The sequence below is a fragment of the Apostichopus japonicus genome, chromosome 21 (genome assembly GCF_037975245.1).
Source record: "Apostichopus japonicus isolate 1M-3 chromosome 21, ASM3797524v1, whole genome shotgun sequence".
In the NCBI taxonomy this organism is placed as follows: Eukaryota; Metazoa; Echinodermata; class Holothuroidea; order Aspidochirotida; family Stichopodidae; genus Apostichopus; species Apostichopus japonicus.
The window spans coordinates 11,688,668-11,709,941 of NC_092581.1; the positions used below are offsets into that span (position 1 = coordinate 11,688,668).

General features: G+C 39.1%; 1 protein-coding gene across 1 annotated transcript in view; it reads left to right on the forward strand.

The window, feature by feature from the left end:
* LOC139962797 (PH-interacting protein-like) overlaps positions 1 to 21,274 on the forward strand; it is a 37,157-nt gene that overhangs the window by 12,019 nt on the left and 3,864 nt on the right. The window contains exons 14-32 of the mRNA XM_071963130.1: positions 21 to 155; positions 434 to 562; positions 1,787 to 2,012; positions 2,646 to 2,831; positions 3,891 to 4,068; positions 4,697 to 4,784; positions 5,698 to 5,823; positions 6,755 to 6,825; positions 7,838 to 8,018; positions 8,327 to 8,560; positions 9,540 to 9,664; positions 12,093 to 12,287; positions 13,019 to 13,080; positions 16,577 to 16,976; positions 17,492 to 17,621; positions 17,963 to 18,118; positions 19,092 to 19,244; positions 19,858 to 19,967; positions 20,312 to 20,442. Coding sequence (XP_071819231.1) covers positions 21 to 155; positions 434 to 562; positions 1,787 to 2,012; positions 2,646 to 2,831; positions 3,891 to 4,068; positions 4,697 to 4,784; positions 5,698 to 5,823; positions 6,755 to 6,825; positions 7,838 to 8,018; positions 8,327 to 8,560; positions 9,540 to 9,664; positions 12,093 to 12,287; positions 13,019 to 13,080; positions 16,577 to 16,976; positions 17,492 to 17,621; positions 17,963 to 18,118; positions 19,092 to 19,244; positions 19,858 to 19,967; positions 20,312 to 20,442 — 3,016 coding nt within the window. The remainder of the gene's footprint in view (positions 1 to 20; positions 156 to 433; positions 563 to 1,786; positions 2,013 to 2,645; positions 2,832 to 3,890; positions 4,069 to 4,696; positions 4,785 to 5,697; positions 5,824 to 6,754; positions 6,826 to 7,837; positions 8,019 to 8,326; positions 8,561 to 9,539; positions 9,665 to 12,092; positions 12,288 to 13,018; positions 13,081 to 16,576; positions 16,977 to 17,491; positions 17,622 to 17,962; positions 18,119 to 19,091; positions 19,245 to 19,857; positions 19,968 to 20,311; positions 20,443 to 21,274) is intronic.

Sequence of the window (21,274 nt, forward strand, 5' to 3'; positions counted from 1 at the left end):
TTCTTTTTCTGTCGCTGTAGGGTCATACCGATGAAATATTTGTCCTGCAAGCCCACCCTTGGGATACGAGAATCTTTTTGAGTGGCGGTCATGATGGAATGATCATATTGTGGGATCTTGTCGCTGGAAGGAAAATCCACAGCTTTTTTAATATGGTAATGTACAATGTATCATTGTCAAACTATTGAAATTTAGAAATGTAATTTTGCTATTATTGGTTACGTAGTGAAAACAGCCTTTCAGGGGCGGACTGGCCTATTGGCACAGAAGGTGCTGCTGTCAAACTTATCATTGTCAAACTATCATTGTCAAACTATTGAAGCTATAGGCTCACTCAACACCCTATTAGGCTATCTTTGTAGTAAAGAAATACATTTGCAAAATTAAATTCATCCTTTGGGATCTTTTCACATTTTCTGTTTTTTTTGCTTAGATTGAAGGTCAGGGTCATGGTGCAGTGTTTGACTGCATGTTCTCTCGTAATGGCGATGGGATCGCAATGACGGACTCTCATGGTTTCTTGAGCATCTTTGGCTATGGATCTGGAGAACAATTTAGAAAGGTTAGTATCATTAAATTACCAAAAAGTGAGAACAGAAAGGTTGAAAAAGAGAAAAACAAATTAGCTGGATTGAAATTCAGAAGTAAATGTGTCATTCATGTGCAATTCTCAATCAAGCCCATAAAGCATTACATTGGAGAGCCATTCACAAGGTTTTGTATTTCTAAGTGTTTCATAAACAATAACATGAAGTTTGATAAGGACAAGAAAATTTGAGTAGATATTGAAATTCACAACCAAATACCTTATTTCTGTTTGGTCCTCAGTTGAGCCATGAAGTCTTTAAACTTTGTAGATGATCCTTGAGATAACTGTTCTGTAGTTCGTTTGAATTCTCCCTCAATGCTTGTCCCATCTCAAGCCTTTTTATACATTATTCCAAAATAATTTTATTTTCAAATTATCGATGATGTAGAATGATGTGTTTAATCGTACCTACTTTCAGTAAGTCGTTAATTAAGCGGATCGTATAAGTCATTTCTAAAAGAGAACAGCTCTGTATATATTACTCCTTAGTCAGTTTACATTTTTATACATCATTCAGAAAATTTGTATTTCATTCATAGTAAAGTTGATTTCTTTTAGAGCACTTTCATCACATTTTAGCTTGAGTGATAATACTCATCTAAACATACCATTGAGCTAGTAGCTCTAAAAGTCCCTAGGCATTACGGCAAAAAATCTTGTAGAATCTCTGGAGATTTAAGGCAATATCTAGCAGTATGAAAGTACTAGATTGCTTTTAGGTGATCATGTGTACCATATATGAGCACAGACAGACCGGCACTCATCATTTCAACAATATTTATCGGGGAATAGTCTACGATCACATTTTTACTATGAGGGAGGTCCACGCTAGTGCAAATTTCTGTCCCTCTAAAATGTTGATGTCTTTGCAACAATGAGAAGCAATTTTTGCGTACAAAGGCCAAAAGATTGACTGAAAAGTAAGCTCGGCTTTGTATCAAGTTGAATGTGCGAATACACTTTCCCAACACCTCTCTGTTTGATTCACCCCTTCTTCATTTGGAATTGGACAACCATCTTGTCAATCGTTACTGACGTTAATTGACATGTGAATCCAAATTTGTTTCAATAACACGCTAATGTCCTTCTGTTTAAAGTTATTTTGTCATTTCCCTTCCTGGTAAAATTGTGTTGGGCGAAAATTCAGATAATCGGCGTTGACGGTTTGAATTATGTTATTTTTTGTTTACTTTTCAGGTCCCGACAGAGCAATATTTCCACACGGATTATCGGCCGTTGGTACGGGATGCTAACAACTTCGTTCTGGACGAACAAACCCAGCAAGCCCCCCACCTAATGCCTCCACCATTCCTGGTGGATATTGACGGAAACCCCCACCCCAAGGAGCTCCAACGTCTGGTTCCGGGGAGAGAGAATTGTGCAGACAATGCTTTAGTGCCTTTAATTGCCATTACAGAAGAAGGTAAGGGAAACCCACCCCCCCCCTCACCTTTCTCACACATCAATTGTAAGATTCACTTGTTTAAATCTCTTTCCAGCCAATGTTTTCTTTGCCCTATCAGAAGCTGTCAACTTTTTTGATTTGATGGTAATAGTTGTTGTGAAGATAGGTAAACGAATTGGTTAGCGCTTGTCAAATTCCTATAAAGTATAAAGGGAAAACAAGATTCTGGAGATGGTTAGTACCCCCCTCCCCCCCCCAAGACTAGCCACTTAAAATCTTTCTCCAATCTGGAGTTAACACTATAGAACTTTTCAGTAATATACAAGAGTGTATACATAATTATATATAAATGTAAAAATGTGTGACATGTCAGAGCCACCATTGATTGAATTTTTAATGTTTGGCTTCTTCATGTCTTACTTATTCGTGATTCCTCGTTAGAGGCCGGTAGGGTCTCCAGAATTTTTTGTGACACAGGTTGATACGGCTATCGTTGTCAGTGACTACGAGGATGATCAGTTTGAAAATGGGTAGTAAAAGTATCCACAGGAAAGTTCCATAAACGTGAATAGTCTACACAGCTTTGTGTGAACGACTTGGACAGTACAGTAGGATCGTTAACTCTTTTACCTTGTCAATTCTCAATGTCAGGAGAGCAAGAAATCATCGGAGAAGGAGAACACGCTCATGACGGTGTAGTCCTGAACGAGACGGAGCAAGCTGCCAGCATCTTGGATGAGTTAATTCATCGGATGCAGGAGCAACAGGATGCCAACAACCAGGCCGTAGGTAGCAGCGGATCAAGGCTAGAACCACCTAGGCCAACCACACCTAGAGGTCAGTGTCAGCCATTTTAAAGATCATAGATGAGTTGAGGGAAGGGGGTGGGGGTGACATGAGTTTTAAATCAATATTGACACCTAGTCTAAAAATTGATGGCCATGGTAGCATGAAAGTTTTATTTTATTGATGCAAGCAGTAGGCCATTTCAATAGGGAATGTCCAAAATGCAAAACATTGTGCATTTTTTTCCACCTCCTTCACCCCTAATTGCTTGAATTCTGCTTAGAAATAAGGCTTGTTACCCCTCTGCCAAGCCTTTCAGGTTCTTGGAATTCATTCATGGTTTTGTCTTTAGAATACTGATAAGAATAGTGATGAGAACAGGCACAGTATGTCAGTCCTCTTTTCCTTTTGACATTCCTGTTCCTTTTGACAGCCCCCTTTCCTTTTGAAAGTCCCATTTCTCTTTGACAGCCCCTTCTTTTTGACAGTCCCCTTCCTTTTGACAGCCCCTTCCTTTTTGATAGTGCCCTTTCTTTTTAACTGTCCCATTTCTTTATTGACAGTACCCTTTCTTTTTGACAGTCCAGTTTTCTAATGACAGTCCCCTTTACTCTTGACAGTATCAATTCTTTTTGACAATCTCCTTTCTTCTTGACAGTCCCCTTTTCATTTGATAATCTCCTTTCATTTTGACAGTCCCCCTTTTTTTTGACAGTCCTTGTTCCTTTTGACAGCCCCCCTTCCTTTTGACAGCCCCCTTCCTTTTTGATAGTGCCCTTTCTTTTCAACAGTCCCATTTCTTTATTGACAGTCCCATTTCTTTATTGACAGCCCCATTTCTTTATTGACAGTGCCCTTCCCTTTTGAGAGTGCCCTTTCCTTTTGACAGTCCCTGTTCCTTTTGACATGTATCCTTTCTCTTTGACAGTGACCTATCCTTTGACAGTCCTCTTCCTTTTTGAACAACTCCGGCAGTCAGTCGCTTCAGTTGACTTTATAAGCTAGACTTTACTTCTGAAGCCATCTTAGAGCTTGTGGCCCTCTTCTGTTTTATATGTTACAGTATTACACAGAGGAATTATAAAGTATTGTATTCCACCTTCTTCCCAGGATCAGCTCACCATCCTCTAAGTCCGAACATGATCTCTCCCAGAGGTTTGAGGAGGACTGGAGAAGTGGAGGGAGTCAGGCAAGCTATGGGTAATGTGGCAATAGGCCGTCCTCTCACCAAACTGGAACTGCTATCAAGGAGAAAGTTTGTGCCCGAATTATTGGATGTCGTTAGAAGGTGAACCCTTAATTTCATATTTCCTTGAAAGATTCCAAAATTTTATCGATAAATTATTCTTTAAAATGTAACTTTACAAGTAACGTAAGTTTGAAGAGAGAAAGAAAACTCAACAAAGACTGTACTTTTAATGTTGCGAAAACCCTGCGAAGGAAAAAAGTTAGAATGCTTGATGTTTTAATCATAGCAGGAAGTTCACGGCCTAAATAGGTGCAGGATAGAACAGAAGCCTCTCATCCCTGTCTAACTCTCATGTGTAAATTCACTTTGACTTCATTCCTAGCAAAAACCTTGGTCTGTCTTCAGATTGCTTGCTGATTTATTGACTACATTATTTATGTTTTTATCCAAATTTGCTTGTTCCATAAAAGTAAATCCTATACAGTTTGAACCTAAAACTAGATAGGGTTATTTACAACAGGCAGTTTTTCTGGGAACCAGATGTGGGCGATGGCACACCTCCTGATAGTAGTGGTTGTGGTTCAGCGGTTCACTCTGTCTTAGTTTCCTCAAATTATCTTTGTAACATTCTGACATAGAGAGGATGCATTTCTAGTCCAGCTTCATATTAGAAAAAACAAAAACTTAGTCTTTTTAATGTTTTGGAAATTGACGATTCCAATTTCAGATGCGACGAAGAGAGACGTCAAGCCCATCGTCAGTTGGAACAGCTTCATTACATGTCCGAGTCTGCCAAGAGACCTGCTCTCAAAAAGGTTGGTAGTTTTCAATATTGGATATTAGGACTCTGGGTGACCTTTCTAACCTCTGCTCCTCCCTTCCCAGCACTGATCCTTTTACAATTACTCTTCTTTTGTTAAATAGCCATAAGAAGTTTAAACAATAAGAAGCTTGTTGTCCCTCAGTGTTTTTTCATCCAGGGAACTTTTGTGTCGTCACCCCACTGTACCCATTCATCCCCACCAGTTTCCCCTCCCCTGTCAGCTCCCCCCACTCCTTCCCTATCTCCCTTACCCCAACCCATTTTCCTACCCTGTTCCCCTACCGTCTTGCCCCTACCTATCTCCCAACCCCTTCCCCATTCCCAATCTGACTTGAATTATTGCTATATTTTAGCGGTTCAATTGCCACTGTTAGTCTTTATTTCTGTTGAATCTAATACCTTGTTTGTATGTTAGTGATACAACAATTTGACACAATGTGTCTTCACTTTTACTTGAAGAACAACTGTAGTGGGAACATTTAGCAACATTTCTGCCATCGAAACACTCTTTATTCCAACTGATTTACTTTTGTAACTTTTTCTAAGAGAAAATGAGTTGAATTTCCTAGGTCGTTTAGTACTCCAATCTAGGCAAAACATCCTAGCTTTTCAGGAGCAACACGAAATGTTGATAGTTCCCTACTCAGTTTTGTGGTTATTATTTGCTCACTTAAATGTTACCGTTGAGTAAATTATATGATCTAAGCTTTATCACCAACGATTTCAATGTATTTCAACAATGCGGAGTAGAGTGAAAAAAGTTTGAATGGCAAGCAGGAAAGCAAATCTAAAATTGAAGGGTTCAAAGTTCTGCAACCTTCTATGTTAATTATCATGTTGTAAAGGAGTACCCTGACAAGGTTGACAATTCTAGAAAGACACCTTTGGTTGTATTTTGGTCACAGGAGAGCAGCGGGGAATTTTCTGAGAGAATGCTGAGGAAGAAGAAAAAGTTGAGAAAACTCCAGCACAGTTATGGCACTCGCTCACAGGAAGCTTCTGATAATCCCATCAACGGTGAAGGAGATGAGGTTCGTAAATTGAGAATGATCAGATCTCACTTTGGTAGTGTCTTCTTTTGGTGGCTTGTTGGAGGGTCTGTGGACAAAGTTGTAAATATTTTCTTTGGATTGGGCAGGGACAGAGCAGGGGGGGGGCAGAACATTTGGAGTTTCAGTTTGACATTATTTGGAGATGGAAGCAAGCACATTTTATTTCTACTAATTCCAACAGCAATCTTTCTCTGTATCTTTAGATCTTTTACTGTACTGTGCATGTGGTCTTTACAAGTTTTATTACGTGTACAATATTTGAACTTTCCGTACGGTTGATTTGCTTTCCCTTGATTTCACTCTTCCTTTTTACTTTTCTTCAAAATTGTTGAGTATTAATTTTCATGCAATCTTATGAATTGCACGCTTTTTGTAGTTCTTTCTAATATTTAGCACATTAGGTTATTTTCTATAAACTTCATTCAAAGTCCCATGTTCACAGCATTAATAATAATAGTTAAAATATTTATTTGTATGTGTTTAACATCCTAACAAACTTTTGCCTTGCCTCCATGCTGCTTTGGACTATATTTAAGCAGAATTAAGAATGCAGAATTCTACGTGGTTGCTACAGAAAATCATGAATGAATTTGTGCAAAGAGAGATTTAATTGAAAATTTTTACAGTTGAATTAATTATTGGATTTCAGACATTTTGTATTTATTCCTATTCACAGAACAACAGTGTTGTTTCTTTTAATTGTGTTTGTCTTGCTTGGATCGTAAAATTCCTCACACCACAGTATCGAGAGAATTTCCTTTAATTTACCTTAGTTTGCATACTTTGTACATTAATGATTGATTGATTTATTGATTGATAGATGGATTTATTTATGCTTATTTGTTGGTTAGTATATGAGCATGTTAATATTGATTGATTGATTATATATTAGCTTGTTTTTTTCCTTCAGATGGTTGATGTAGAGAGGTTGGAGGAGTCCTCAGGGTATGACGTCAACATCAGCGATAACAGTGAAGAGGGGTAAGTACTATAGCATAGAGAAGAAGGGTTCTATCTAATATTATTTTATACATTAATATTAATGTGCAAAAGTCACATGAAGGTCAACAATAGTTGTGTGCCCTCTCCTGTGGTTAAGACAACGAATAGACAAGGAGAGATACTCTGTAATTCTAAATGATTTTTATTTCTCTGTGAGAATTTATGGACACTTTGTGGTAGGAGGGGAAGTTAAGAACCCCCTTATACCACTGGTGTAGGGAGGGGGCGGAGGTGCAAAAACTGTTTTTGCCCACCCCTGTTGTTGACTAACAAAATTTAACCGCAGTGATTAGTTAATCTGTCTTTCTTATTGAAAATGAGCAGTGCAGGATCCTCTCTGTGTGTGCTATGTTATGCTGGGATATTGAAATTATTAGGATCTTGTTCTCTTAATATCAACTGCTAAATTTCTGATACGACCTAATGATTCGACCTAATGAAGTTCTTGGATAACTCAATACCTTAGGGCAGTGTTTGTGCAACGTTATATTATCAGCAGTTTAAGGCAATATTAGGTTTTGCTCCCTCTATCATTTTGATTAGTTGGCTGGAAAATGGATTGTCAGAAATAGCAAGTACATGATTGGCTTATCAACAAACCACTATGGTCTTAAAGAGTTACAGCATGTATGCAGACCAAGCTCTCTTTGTGACTGGATTTTGCTGAGTTGTGAATGGTTGTGGCTTGTGTCCAGTGCCGATCAAAATGCGATACATCTGATCACTGCCGGTACTAACCCATTGCGACAACAACTATAACTCTATGCAATCTCTTATGACATTTGTGTGGGTGCAGATGTCATACCTTCATATTAAACATGATATCTCCACAAGGGAATATTGAATGAATCTCATACTAGGCATACATATGCAGATACACCATATTGAGTATATGAACCATGTTCATTGATTTTACATGAAGGTTAAAGGTCATTTGAGATCAGCCCAGCAAAACAATGAATTATGTTTGTTATTCTCGTTTATCCGTCAGTGGTTCCAGCGATTACTCAGACTGGATCGAAGAGGCTGGCATCAACCTCCAGCCACCGAAAAGAAAAGCACAGACAAAGAGAAAGTACAAACGAAAAAGAGCTCGCAAGAAAAACCCAGAACGAAGCCAAGACCCCCGGAGGACACCGAGAAAGAAAACCAGGAGAGCTCTGAAAAGAAAAGTAAAGTCTTTTTCTTGTGATAACTAGATTCTCAGAAACTAGTGTTGTAAAATCTGTATTTTGTGTCAAGAAGTCTGACAGTAACCTTCAAGGAAATAAAAGACACACGTCAGACCACTTTTTCATGCTTTATTTTGGAAAAAAAGTGCCCACTGTATCAGAAAAGTGACTGCTTGATGTTTTACTTGACCAAGCCTGTAAGGTCACCTCTATATTAAGGTAAAGTTTGGAGTGGTTGATATAACTGTAACATAACTGTTAATTGATTCTGACATTCTTCTTGCTCCCCTTTCCCCTCTTCGAAAAAGGCTCCAAAGATGTTGGTAGTTGATGAACAACCGGTTTCTGAACTTCCAGAGGAGTACAAGCCATCACCTTGGATCACAGATACCAACCCTCGGAGGTCCCCCTATGTACCCCAGATGGGTGACGAGGTCATGTATTTTTGGCAAGGTCACAAGGCTTACGTAGAAGCTGTCAAGAGGCATAACGTCTATCACATAGATGGGCGGAAATTTCCGTGGAACCACCTTGATTTAAAGGTACAATCAACTTCTAGTTTGACTGTAATGGGCTTCCTTCACCTAATTAATTACCTCACACTGCCTTCAGTAACCTTTAAGCATGAGTCAATTAAGTAAAGACCGTGATTAATCAAAGTAACATCAAATTAGGTTGATTTCTGTTTTAATCCATTCTGTGTATGACTGGCAGCACCACTCTTTACCCCCCAAATACATATATTACATTTCCACACCACCCATGACCCTTCACTCACCCATATCCCTGCATCCACCCATATCCCTATTTCACTCACCCATATCCCTTCACCCACCCAATTCCCTAAACCCACCCATATTCCTTCATCCTCTCATGACCCTTCACTCACATATACCTCCACCCTCCTATATCCCTTCATACACCCATATCTTTCACACACCCATATTCCATCACACACCCCTATTTCACACACCCATATCCCTATTTCACACACCCATATTCCTATTTCACACACCCATATCCCTTCTCACACCCCCTAACCCCCAAGACCACTCATGTCCCCCCTCAAGTCACCATGTCTCCTCACAATTGTTCAATGCAGGTGCCTCTGAAAACCCTAAAGAAGCCTTTTGAGATGATTTTGATCAGCTTTTCACTTTTACTCAATATGCAAATCCCATAAGCTAACCCTATCATCTATAACCTAAGTTTTATCTCAATATAGGGGCACAGCTTTTGAAATTTGAATAGTTGCTTATCAAGCATGGTTAATAGTAGTATAAAACGTGCAACAGCCTGGGGAACCAAATCTGTGTGGAGGATTTTAGTTTAATTATTCATTAATTACTCATGAATTCATTAATTATTTGCTCATTGTTACCTTAATTCATTCATAAACATCTAGAAGGGTATATTAGTATGATAAATTACATTCATACTTTGACAATTAGTCGGTAAGTTTGTGAGAACTGGCAGACGAACTAAAAAAAGAATCTGATTTGGTTTCCTTCCGCATATTAGACCGAGGAGTTGATGAAGGTTGTCGGCATCAAGTACCACATCGGTCCACCCACTACGTGTGGACTGAAGCTAGCCTTTATCGACTCAAATACCAGAAAGCAAACTGGAGGATTTTTCCAACTCAGGTAAACTTACAATCTTCGCTTCAATGCTTATTTATGAACTCATCATATCAGTCTCTTGGATATTTAACACTAGCATCACTAGATTAGATGAAATCTTTCTGAAATTAGTGTCAGAAGTAGGGTTGGGCGATATATCAAATTATTATTATCGCGATAATTTTTTTTCAAGACGATATTTTTTGAGGATTGAACAAATGACGATAATTTCTTGTGAAAGAAATTTGAAATAGATGTAGAAAAAAAAAATTCTCCGTTTTATGTGTGAATGTTATTCTAGCATTCCATGGTTAAGAAAGTTGAAAAGAAATATTTTATCAACTTCATTTACTGACTTTTGAACTTCGTAAAAACCCGTTCTTTACAACATTGACTGTATAGAGAACAAAACTCTGAAAATCAGTAGAGAAATTACCAATTGTGTACGAAAAGTAAGTTGGTACACCTTTCTAATTTTACGAAAGATCGAGCAAAATACTTTCGAAAAATTCACGCGAAACTGGCATATCGTGCTAAATGCAACAAGTGTCATGTAAACAAGGCTCTAGTACACCCATTTATGAATAAACCAGAAGACCACATCTGGTGTAAAGCGGGGGAAAGAAAGTATTTTCTAGAATTACAAAAAAATAATAATAATAATATCCTACCATAGTTAAGTGTATAGTAAACAGCCTAACCACTTCGTCGGTTACAGATCTCACGTAACAACAAAAACACAACTAATTGTATTTTGTGAAGTTGACGATTTCTACAAGGACATGGAAACAATATTTAGCATTAAGTTAATCACGCCTGGTGGCCTAAAACATGGAATTACAAGGTTTACTTTCATAAAGATGGCCATACTGTAGCTATTGGGGCCTTGATATCGTGCTATGTCTGTATGGTATAGACTGTGCCTCGTGTATCATGGGGAATAGATTGTTTTGTTCATGCGGAGGAGTCGGTTGGCTTGAGGTGTGTTTTACTTACCTTAATGTTACGGGGATATTTACCTACTTTCCTTGAACGTCTAAGATAATATTTCGCACAACTTTACGGATCCTTTACTGACTGACCTAATTAATTCTAGAGTGGAGCCAAAAAAGTTTACTCCATGAAAAGTTTTTTGGAACCGTGCCAAAAATGTTAACAAACAGGTGTTAGACAGGGGTTTGTTTTGCAAGGTACCTGAGAAAATTTGAAGCACATTATTGCCTACCGTGATATTTAAGTACGGTTAAACACTGCAGTTGTAAACTGATTGTTAGGCAGTCTAGAAACGGGGCTTTGCCGAACGTAGTTTGTTTCATAATATCGACAGATTTGTAAGTTAAACTTTATAAAGATGTAAGACAGATTAATTCTCTTTTCATTTTATCACATAATATAGCTACTCTAACTTGTCATTTAAAAACTTTCATCAGTTTCGTGACAATTTAAATTCATAAAGTTAGTCAGTATTTTGAATCCTCAATTGCGAATTTTTTATCGCCAGACACGCAAAAATACTTAACTTTTCCGAGGGCCTTCGCCCCTGGACCCCCACAAAGGGGTTCCACCCCTTGACCCCAACGGGGCTCTAAGGCGGGCCCTGAACCCCACGCCATTATGCTCGGTGTGTTTGCTGCGCGAAAACACCGGTGGGAAATCGGCAGTTTTTTTTAGTGTGTTCGCGAACACACTAAAAACAACACGAAAAAATTATCGTAATTATCGAAATATCGCAATAATTTTTGAACTATTTATCGTGACATTAAAAAGCAAATATCGCCCAACCCTAGTCAGAAGGCATCATAGGGATATCTGAAATGATGCAACTGGAAAAGGGAAAGAGATTGAAATGTCATGGTAGGTGACATCACTCGCTTTGCAGCAACTTGGGTAGTGTTTGTGGTTTAATTAGCTTAGATATCAGTAGTAAAACATGTATTGAGCTACATGTAGGTAACTCAGGTCTTTGTGGCACATTCATAGATTTATTGAGAGCCTGAAGGTTCTGTTGCCATTCACCACAGAGATGGAATGATGGAAATTTTCAAATGAAGATATCCTGTGTTTGTGTAAACAACAGTCAATTCAAAACATTAAGGGGATGCTCTGGCAAAAAAATTAACCTTTCTCTTATTCATTTATAAGCCATTATATTATGGTAAGTATTGTACGCAATTATTATGCCTAGTAACATTACATAATGTCTGTTGTTCTCAAATAAGGTTTCCATAGCAACGAGCCATATCAATGACACATTTAAGAAACACCCTCTAGTCTTTTAATTGCTACACTGGCAGTTCAATCCTTGAGTGTACTGGTCCAGCAAATAGCTGATCACTGATCAACTTACTTTTAGGGAAGTTTTGTAAGTTATCGGTTTTTATTGTATTCAGTGCATCATGCTCATTGCAAACATTGGATTGTTATTTTTTGTTTTTTTTGTTCTCTGTCTCAGGTACCATGACATGGCAGACGTCATAGATTTCTTAGTCTTAGCTCAACATTACGATATCGCGATGAGAAGGAGGTGGAAGCCGGGAGATCGTTTCCGGGCAGTCATAGACGACCAGTGGTGGCTGGGGGCCATCGAAAACAAGGTCCCCTTAGAGGCCGAAAACCCGGGTAGTTTATTCCAGTGCTTCCCCGTCAGGTATGTCGCAAGATATATTAAAATCTCTTACTAGAGAATCTGTACATGTAAAGGATGATTTTAGGCTGAATATTTTGGTCTCGATATGAAAAGAAGAAATATGAGTACTGCTAATATATCTCTAGCAATCCTGGTTTTCAAGAATGAGTTTTATTGTGGAAAATGCATCAAACTAAGTCAATTGTATTTGCTCCCAGTTTCTGCCATACTTGATGATGTGGTTTTCACAGCAACTGATATTGCTCTTATCTGTTGAGGCAATTTTCCCATTCTACTTTTTGTTACTCAGTTATTCATTTATACTTGCATAATTATGTTTTTAAAACGAGCTGAATTTCTCTCGAAATCCCTTCTCTGCCTGCTTTCTGGGTTTTGTCGAATGAAACTGGGGTGATATTCCCAGTAACATGATATGCAAGGTACTGTTGCTTCTGACTGGCACCCCTCCCCCCCCCCCTCCGGCAAGAAGTGACAATATATGGGAATCGCTACCAACTAAGGGATGGATAGCTATAAGTTAGTAGAGCGTTGGGCTTATAATCCAGAGGTCTCTGGTTCTAATGCTGTTCTAGCCAAATATTTCTTCACTCATTTCCATTGTCTAAAAATTTCCCAGTCAGATTTCAGATATATATTTTACTCATGTAGACTTACTTGATGTCACATTTCCATATCTCTTCTCTACAAGTTGCTTAATTTTCCGTCTTTTTCTCTAAATTCATCTGTCGTAGGTGGGACAACGGTGAAGCAGAGAGAATGAGTCCCTGGGATTTGGAACCGATAGATAAGAAGAGTAAGTTTGAGAAGTCAAGTTAAGATTATTAAGTCAAGCCAAAGTCATTGTGCTATGGTAATCAGATATATTGGAATCGTTCCGATTTTGAGGCAAGACATTGATGATTATTGCTAATTTCAGGATTATTATGACTTGTGTTTGTTTGACTCATCATGCTTGAAACATTTCCTTCCTCAAGAGTACCGTTGCTTTTCAATGGCTTTGTCATAAGAGTTGCAGCAAGCCTTATTTCCCTGTCTGAAATCAGTGTCGGTTTTTTTTTTTCTTGTCGCGGTGAATAATTTATCCAGTATCGCATCGCCAATTGCCATGCAAAATGGTCAATTTGCTATACAAAGTGCAAAGATGTATAGCAGTTTTTGTAGACAGGACACTGTAGTATTTTATAAGAGCAAAGTCCATAGCCTTCAAAACTGCTATGCAAAATGTTTACCCTACATTATTCCCTGTGTCCCTACACGTTTGGTACGGCATGACACAAGTAAGGTGTTACACATGTAATGAAAGTTTCTTTGAACAAGCTTAGGGAAGCCTCGCAAATCTAACCGCCATGTCCGGGCCGGTGGATTTTTCCGCGGCTATAATGAGCACAGCCACAAGCAGATAATGAGTCACACTTGAGTGCACACTCTCTCCAAACCACCCTCCAAGCTATACAGTTACATTCACAGCCGCGGTCAAGTTTTTACTAAGCCGATTTGAACACAATAGTGAGTTGAACAAAACATCATAGCTAAGTCTCAAGGTATTCAAACGTTTCAAAAAAGATAGTATGTTTATACGCCGTATTTTATCCTACTGCAGAAGCAAAACTTCTGTGAAAAATAAGTAAGGAAATGTGAATTTACACTGCAGGAATCTAAAATGCTATCTTTCTTATTTTCCCAGTCGGCCAAGTAGGAACAAAAAGTTTCGTTGCCTTTTTGCAAGGACATTAAGTTTCCTGAATTTTTAAGATTTAAAAATCTAAAAAACTGAAATCACAATCTCACTTCTTGTACACGTGCACATCAGCGTGAACCAGAGCCTAACATACGGGATGACTTTAGAATAATCCTACTAAGTTGTATAGAACAGGACCTAAACTACCTAGCTAGGTGAAAAAAAAATCGGTTGACTGTAGGGAATTTTTCGCACTCCAGCGAAGCTGTACTTTTTTTTTAGCCAGCTAGATCGTAGACATCATGAGGATTGAACAAATGACGATAATTTCTTGTGAAAGAAATTTGAAATAAATGTGGAAAAAATGCGATTATCCTTTCTCCGTTTTAAGTGTAAATGTTATTCTAGCATTAAAGAAAGTTGAAAGAAATAAAGTTTATCAACTTCATTTACTGACTTTTGAACTTCGTAAAAAAAACCGTCCTTTACTACTCTGAAAATCAGTAGAGAAATTAGCAATTGTGTACGAACAGTAAGTTGGTACACCTTTCAAATTTTACGAAAGATCGAGCAAAATACTTTCGAAAAATTCACGCGAAACTGGCATATCATGCTAAATGCAATTAATGTCATGTAGACAAGGCTCTAGTACACCCATTTATGAATAAACCATATGACCACATCTGGCGGGGGAAAAGAAAGTATTTTCTAGAATTTCCACCCAAAAAAAAAGGAAAAATTAATATCCTACCATAGTTAAGTGTATAGTAAATAGCCTAACCACTTCGCCGGTTACGGATCTCACGTAACAACAAAATCACAACTAATTGTATTTTGCGAAGTTGACGTTTTCTACAAGGACATGGAAACAATATTTAGCATTCAGTTAATCATGCCAAGTGGCCTAAAACATGGGATTAAAAGGTTTACTTTCATAAAGATAGCCATACTGTAGCTATTGGGGCCTTGATATCGTGCTTTGTCTGTATGGTATAGACTCGTGTATCATGGGGAATAGAATGTTTTGTTCATGCGGAGGAGTCGGTTGGCTTGAGGTGTGTTTTACTTACCTTAATGTTACGGGGATATATACAGTACTTTTCTTGAACGTCTAAGATACTATTTCGCATAACTTTACCGATCCTTTACTGACTTACCTAATTAATTCTAGAGTGGAGCCAAAATAGTTTACTCCATGAAAAGCTTTTTGGAAACGTGCCAAAAATGTTAACAAACAGGTGTTAAACAGGGGGGTTGTTTGACAGTATGCCTACGATGATATTTAAGTAGGGGTAAACACTGTAGTTGTAAACTGATGTACGTATAGTAAAATTTTCACCGAATAGTAACTTATATCTCTAACCACATGGCAGCCTAACACACTAAGTCAATGGGAAAATCAAAACCATCTGTTTATTCGTTGAATTTGTGTCGCAGTTAGCTTCAGAGATCAACGTTACGGTCGATGTTCTCTCTTTAACATACATATGTGGCATAGCTTAACTATTGTTTTGTTTAAATTCTGGTTTGTCAATATGGGTTTTCTGAAGCTCTTGGGGCCATATATTTAATGCAATGGCTGATTCAGTTTTTAATTCATAGTTACGTACCACTCGTTGAACAAGGCTCATAATGTATAGGCCCAGGTAAAGGCTGCTTTTATCGAACTTTCGAGTAGCGGAGTTTCACAATTGTTCATAAGAGACCCAAGAAATTTTATTTTTGAGGTTTGATAGCGTGGAAGATTTGCAAGAATTATATAAAGTACTGAATCTCGGACATTTGGTAGTGGCGGATTTTAGTGTATAAGTCACTTTGCAACATAAACTACTGCTCTATTGACTGTCAAAACCGCAAAAGTTAATCCGGTCACTTGGCCAAGTTTGCTCATTGTTTGTGAAGAATAGCCAGCCTTGTGTTGTCAGGACGCTGTGCTCATTACTCCGGCTGGCAACCAGCGTGTGTGCATTCAACCATGGGACCAATATGCACATGCATAATGAGCAAGGAGTGCGAGATTTCCGCCGGCCCGGAACCGGCAGTTAGATTTGCGAGGCTTCCCTTAAGAGATTGTTAGTTCCATTGAGGATGCATGCCAAGGACAGCAGTGTAACTCATCTTTCTCTGGAAAGTATCGTGAGTGAGACCTGTTAACATTTCACCATAAAGTAAGAGCACCGATTCCTCGGCCAGAGTCTGTGTTATATTCTTGCACTGTTTAGTTTGTCTTGGCACAACATAAAGGTGTAAGATGCTATGCAACCACCTACAGAGAGGTTAATTCCATTACAGATGTTTGTGCAGGACAGAGGTTTAGCACTTGTTTCTCTCGAAAGATTCAGGAGTAAAAATTATTCAATGTATCACTGTAGCAAGAGCATTGCTTCTCTTTATCCGTTTCCCACATGCATTTGGTGAGACATGACACAAGTAAGTTTAAATTAGTACAAATGGGAATCACATTTGGACAATGTTTCTTTGAACACACTACAGAGATGTTAATTTCATTTCATTGTCAGTACCTGCACAGGAAGCTGGCTATATGTAGCCCATGCTCCTCACGATAATCTCAACTTTCTAAAGAAATGTGCTTTCTTTGCCTGGTTTGCAGACGAACCCTGGAAAGTAGGAGCAGGTAACCCTGTGACACCCGCAGAGATCCAGCAACTTCAGTACAAACCTCAGGTAGGAGAATGGGGTGAATGTGATCAAGGAGAAGAATGTGATCGCATCCTGAAATGCCTCGACCAAGTCATGTCTCTCCGAATCGCAGAGATGTTCAACGCACCCGTCGACCTCAGTACGTACCCCGACTACGCCATGACTGTGCCGTACCCAACGGATCTCACCACCATCAGAAACAGGTTGATGCTCCGTTTTTATCGACGACGTTCAGCCTTGCAATGGGAAGTCAGGAGGATAGAGTGGAATACAAATGCCTATAATGACCCGAACAGTCAGATAGTGAAAACAGCCAAACTAGTTACCAATATATTACTGGAAGTTATCAGGTAATGTGTGTTTTTATCTCAAAACTTAGCTGGGTGTCATTTGGAAATGTGATGATTAGGAAATGTGCATTGAGAGGAAAGGAGTGCATGAAGGGTGGGAGGGAGAAGGAAGGGAAGGGAGATGGAAGGACAAAGAAAGACAGAAGGGGAAGAAGAAGGGGGGAGCAGGGGGGCAGAAGGGGAGGGAGAAGGGGGAGGAGAAGGGGAGGAGAAGGGGGCAGGAAAAGGGGGGCAGAAGGGGAGGTAGAAGGGTAGAAGGGGGACGAGAAGGGGGCAGGAGAAGGGAAAAGGGTCAGTAGAAGGGGGGTAGAAGGGGAGGGAGCAGGAAGGGAAGGGGGATGGAAGGTAAAAGAAAGGCAGAAGGGGAGGGAGAAGGGGCAGGAGATGGGGGCAGGAGAAGTGGGCAGAAGGGGGAGGAGAAGAGAAGGAGAAAGGGATTGGTTTGCAGACATATCATGAAGATGTTTTATGGTGTATCAATAGTATCTCTTTTTTTTTTCCTTTCCTGTTCCCAGGGATTTGGATCTTGACAATGCTATATCACTCTACAACCAGATGGTTGGTAATACTGAGCATGAAGATAAGATGGAAGAAAGCTCAGGCTCGGAATCAGATGATGATTCTTCATCAGAAGATGACGACACTGTAAGTTAAAAATGAGAAAGGAACCCTCTCCCCTATCCCCCTCTCCCCTATCCCCCTCTCTCCCTGTCCTTCTCTTGCTCCCTGCCCCCCTCCCCATCCTTCCCATGTATTAGTACCTAAACTGCCTTTTATAACCACAATTTACTTCTTACCAGATGTCACTTTAAGCACAAATGTTTGCAACCAGCAGACTTGTAGCAACAGAAGTTATTTCTCCATCCCTTTCCTCTCATCACCTCCTATCTCCTCCCCTCCCATCCTCTTCACTAAATTTGGTACCTCTCTACATTTGGTACCTCCTAACTGGGTATATTACCATGAGCATTCCCTCCAACCCTCAGGATTCATCCAACAAGCCACCAGCCAAGAAGAGACGTAGTATGCGAACGTACGATGATAAGGCTTGGATTGAGGAATGCAGACGGCTCTTGGATATAATGTTTGATTGTCAAGATTCGACTCCGTTTAGACAACCAGTAGATGAATCAGTCTACCCGGTAGGTAGTGGAAATGTACATTACATTATCATATAGTACTGCAGTACAGTACACTAGCTTTTAGTATAACCAGTAGATGAATCAGTCTACCCGGTAGGTAGTGGAAATGTACATTACATTATCATATAGTGCTGTACAGTACACTAGCTTGTAGTATAACCAATGGATGAATCAGTCTACCCGGTAGGTAGTGGAAATGTACACTACATTTTCATATAGTGCTGTACAGTACACTAGCTTTTAGTATGTTACATTGCTTACACGTTGTTACAAGTTTATACAGTAGGTTGTAGTATGGAAATGCAGGGATTACCCTCACATTGTGTTTCAATATACTACATTGTGTTACAACATAGTACACTGTGTTATTACAGTATAGTACATTATGTTATTACAATATAATATGCTGTGTTATCACAGTATAGTACATTATATTACAACATAGTACACTGTGTTATCACAGTATACTAAATTATGTTACAAAATAGCACATTGTGTAATAACAGTAAAGTACATTATGTTATTACAATATAGCACATTGTGTTATCACAGTATACAAATTATGTTATTACAACATAGCACACTGTGTTATCACGGTATAGTACATTTTGTTATTACAACATAGAACACTGTGTTATCACAGTATAGTACATTATGTTATTACAATTTAGTACACTGTGTTGCAGAGATGGCAGTGTGTACATATATCGAAGAATTGAACCCCAGCTCTAAACACCTCTTTTGGTTCTTATATATCTTCGTCAAATGGTATAGCAAACTTGTGGAAGGTGTGGGAGAGTGAAAATGTTAAAGTGCGTTACTCCTGTAATAATTGTCACAGACTTTGACATCTTCCTGCTCGAGGCTTCTTGATCGAATGGGTATTAAATAAATGCTTCCCTATCGAACTGCATATAATCTCCATCAGAAATATTTCACTGTTATGAACGAGGATCTTTTCCTTCTCATTCAGAATTATCGGAACGTCATTGATCACCCTATGGATCTATGGACTGTAAGGGAACAGCTGAATGCAAGATTCTATCAGGACCCCATAGAATTTGCAAAAGATGTTCGTCTGATCTTTACCAATTCCAAAGCATTCAACACTAATAAAAAGTCACAGGTATGTGTTGAAACGAAGCTCTATACCAAGGAATTGGGGCTTTTATTTATAACACTTTTCAACTTTTCATTTATAAAAGCTAAACCAATGGCAAAGGGAAGTGTTCCTGATATTATCTGTATCAATTAAGGTATATGAATTTTGATGAGCTGGCTACAACAGGATTTGAATCGGTCATTTTCAGGATTTTAAGTCGTGTACTTTGCCAAATGAGCTACCAAGCTCTTTATAGTTGGTGACGTGAATTGCCTTTTCCACTAGATTAAGAATTCAGGATTAGGATTAAGGATTCAGGGAATAATTTATCTGGTATTGCATGGCAAAATGCTCTTCTACAATTGGCCAATAGCCATAGAATATGAACATCAAATTATTCGCTGGGGTTGAGGGCTACCACGTTGAAGTTTGTTTATAGTTTACCCGTCACTTTTTCTGTTGTTCATTTACTTTGATAGACAGGTTTCATATAACTTTCTTTCCATTCCCTACTTTCAGTAGATGTTATGTATCTCCTCCCCCCACCCTACTCCCCCACTCTTCCCCACAGACACTATCCCCATCTGTCTTAACATTATTGTTCTTTGAAACCCTATTTCTTTATCTCTTCTTTCAGATCTATTCCATGACCTTGAGGCTGTCAGCTCTCTTTGAAGACAAAGTCAGGGATACCCTCCGAGATTACAAAAATGCAGCTAAACACATAATACTGACAAAGGGCAAGAGGTATATGCCTAATCCACCGATACCTCTCCCCTCCCTTCCTCCCAGCCCCGCACCCATTTATAACTGACAATTGGCACACTATTGCATATTGTGCATTGCATTTATAAGAGCCATTCAGTATTCGTATTTTTTGTTACATGCAACCATTTAAATATTTCGAGAGAACCAGACTTATTGTTGTATAAATAAGGACAAAATTGTTGTTAAACATGTGATACTTTTCTTTGGAAGGTATAATTGATGCAGGTGTATGCATCAGGATCGCAACAGGTTTTTACTTAACGCAATAGTTGTATAAAATTCCTCTTTGAGTTTTCATCGTATTTGCAAATTTTTCATCCCAGGAGGCCGTCATGGTTTCAGAGGCCACTGAATTCCGAGCAGAGCTCCCAAAGCGATATTCTTCCCGAGTTAGACGACAAACCAGGGCCGTCAGGAATCTCTACCAGAACAACAAGGTCAAGGTTAAAGCAAGGTATCCATGACTAACCAGTTCACCTGTGTTCAAAGTTATTATGAATAATGATCAAAGGTCCGCCAGTTGACAGCTGAGATGATACTCTGAGGTTACACTGAGCTTCTCTGGTAGAAATTCAAACATTTGACTACAACCAATGACGGGTATCGGGCAGTTGGAGGCAATCCGACGCTTATCTTATAGAAAACAAAACATGTTTTGAAGTTGTTAGACTAAGATCCCCAGGGGTGTTGAGAGGCCAGGTTGGGTGGGCCTCTGGGATAATTAATGTCACCAGGCCCCATTTTGATGTCCTTATGTTTCCTTAAAATGAGAATGTTGTTGTTGTTGTTTATCCCACATATTTACTCAGTCTTCCTAATTGATGCTGGGCCCTGGAGTTGTAGTCCCTCTGATTCCCCTATCGATAAGCCTGAAGAACCTCAAGATAAAGAAATGTGATTAAATGGTGCCTTTTTGTTGCCATGGGAACATTCAAATACTGAAATTTGTTGTACAGATTTGGTTATTTGAAGTTTTGCAACATGTACAGGGATGTGCTCACACTGGGCGGCACTGGGTGGCTGTGCCCAGCAGTTCTGAATGCCGCCCAGCACAAACAGTATTTTAAGTTGAGTAGAAGTGAGCTAACTTGTATTTGGTAGTAGCTATTATTGACCGGTGCTGTTGCCGAGTGGATAAAGGCGGTGGCATTTGAAGCAATGAGGCTTAGCAATCGGGAGGTTTGGGTTCGATTCCCGGCCCGGTCATAGTAAGGTGGGTTTTTCATCCAAGAGCAATCTACGGTTTTCCCATCTGAAATGACTTTCTAAATTGAAAAGATTTCAAA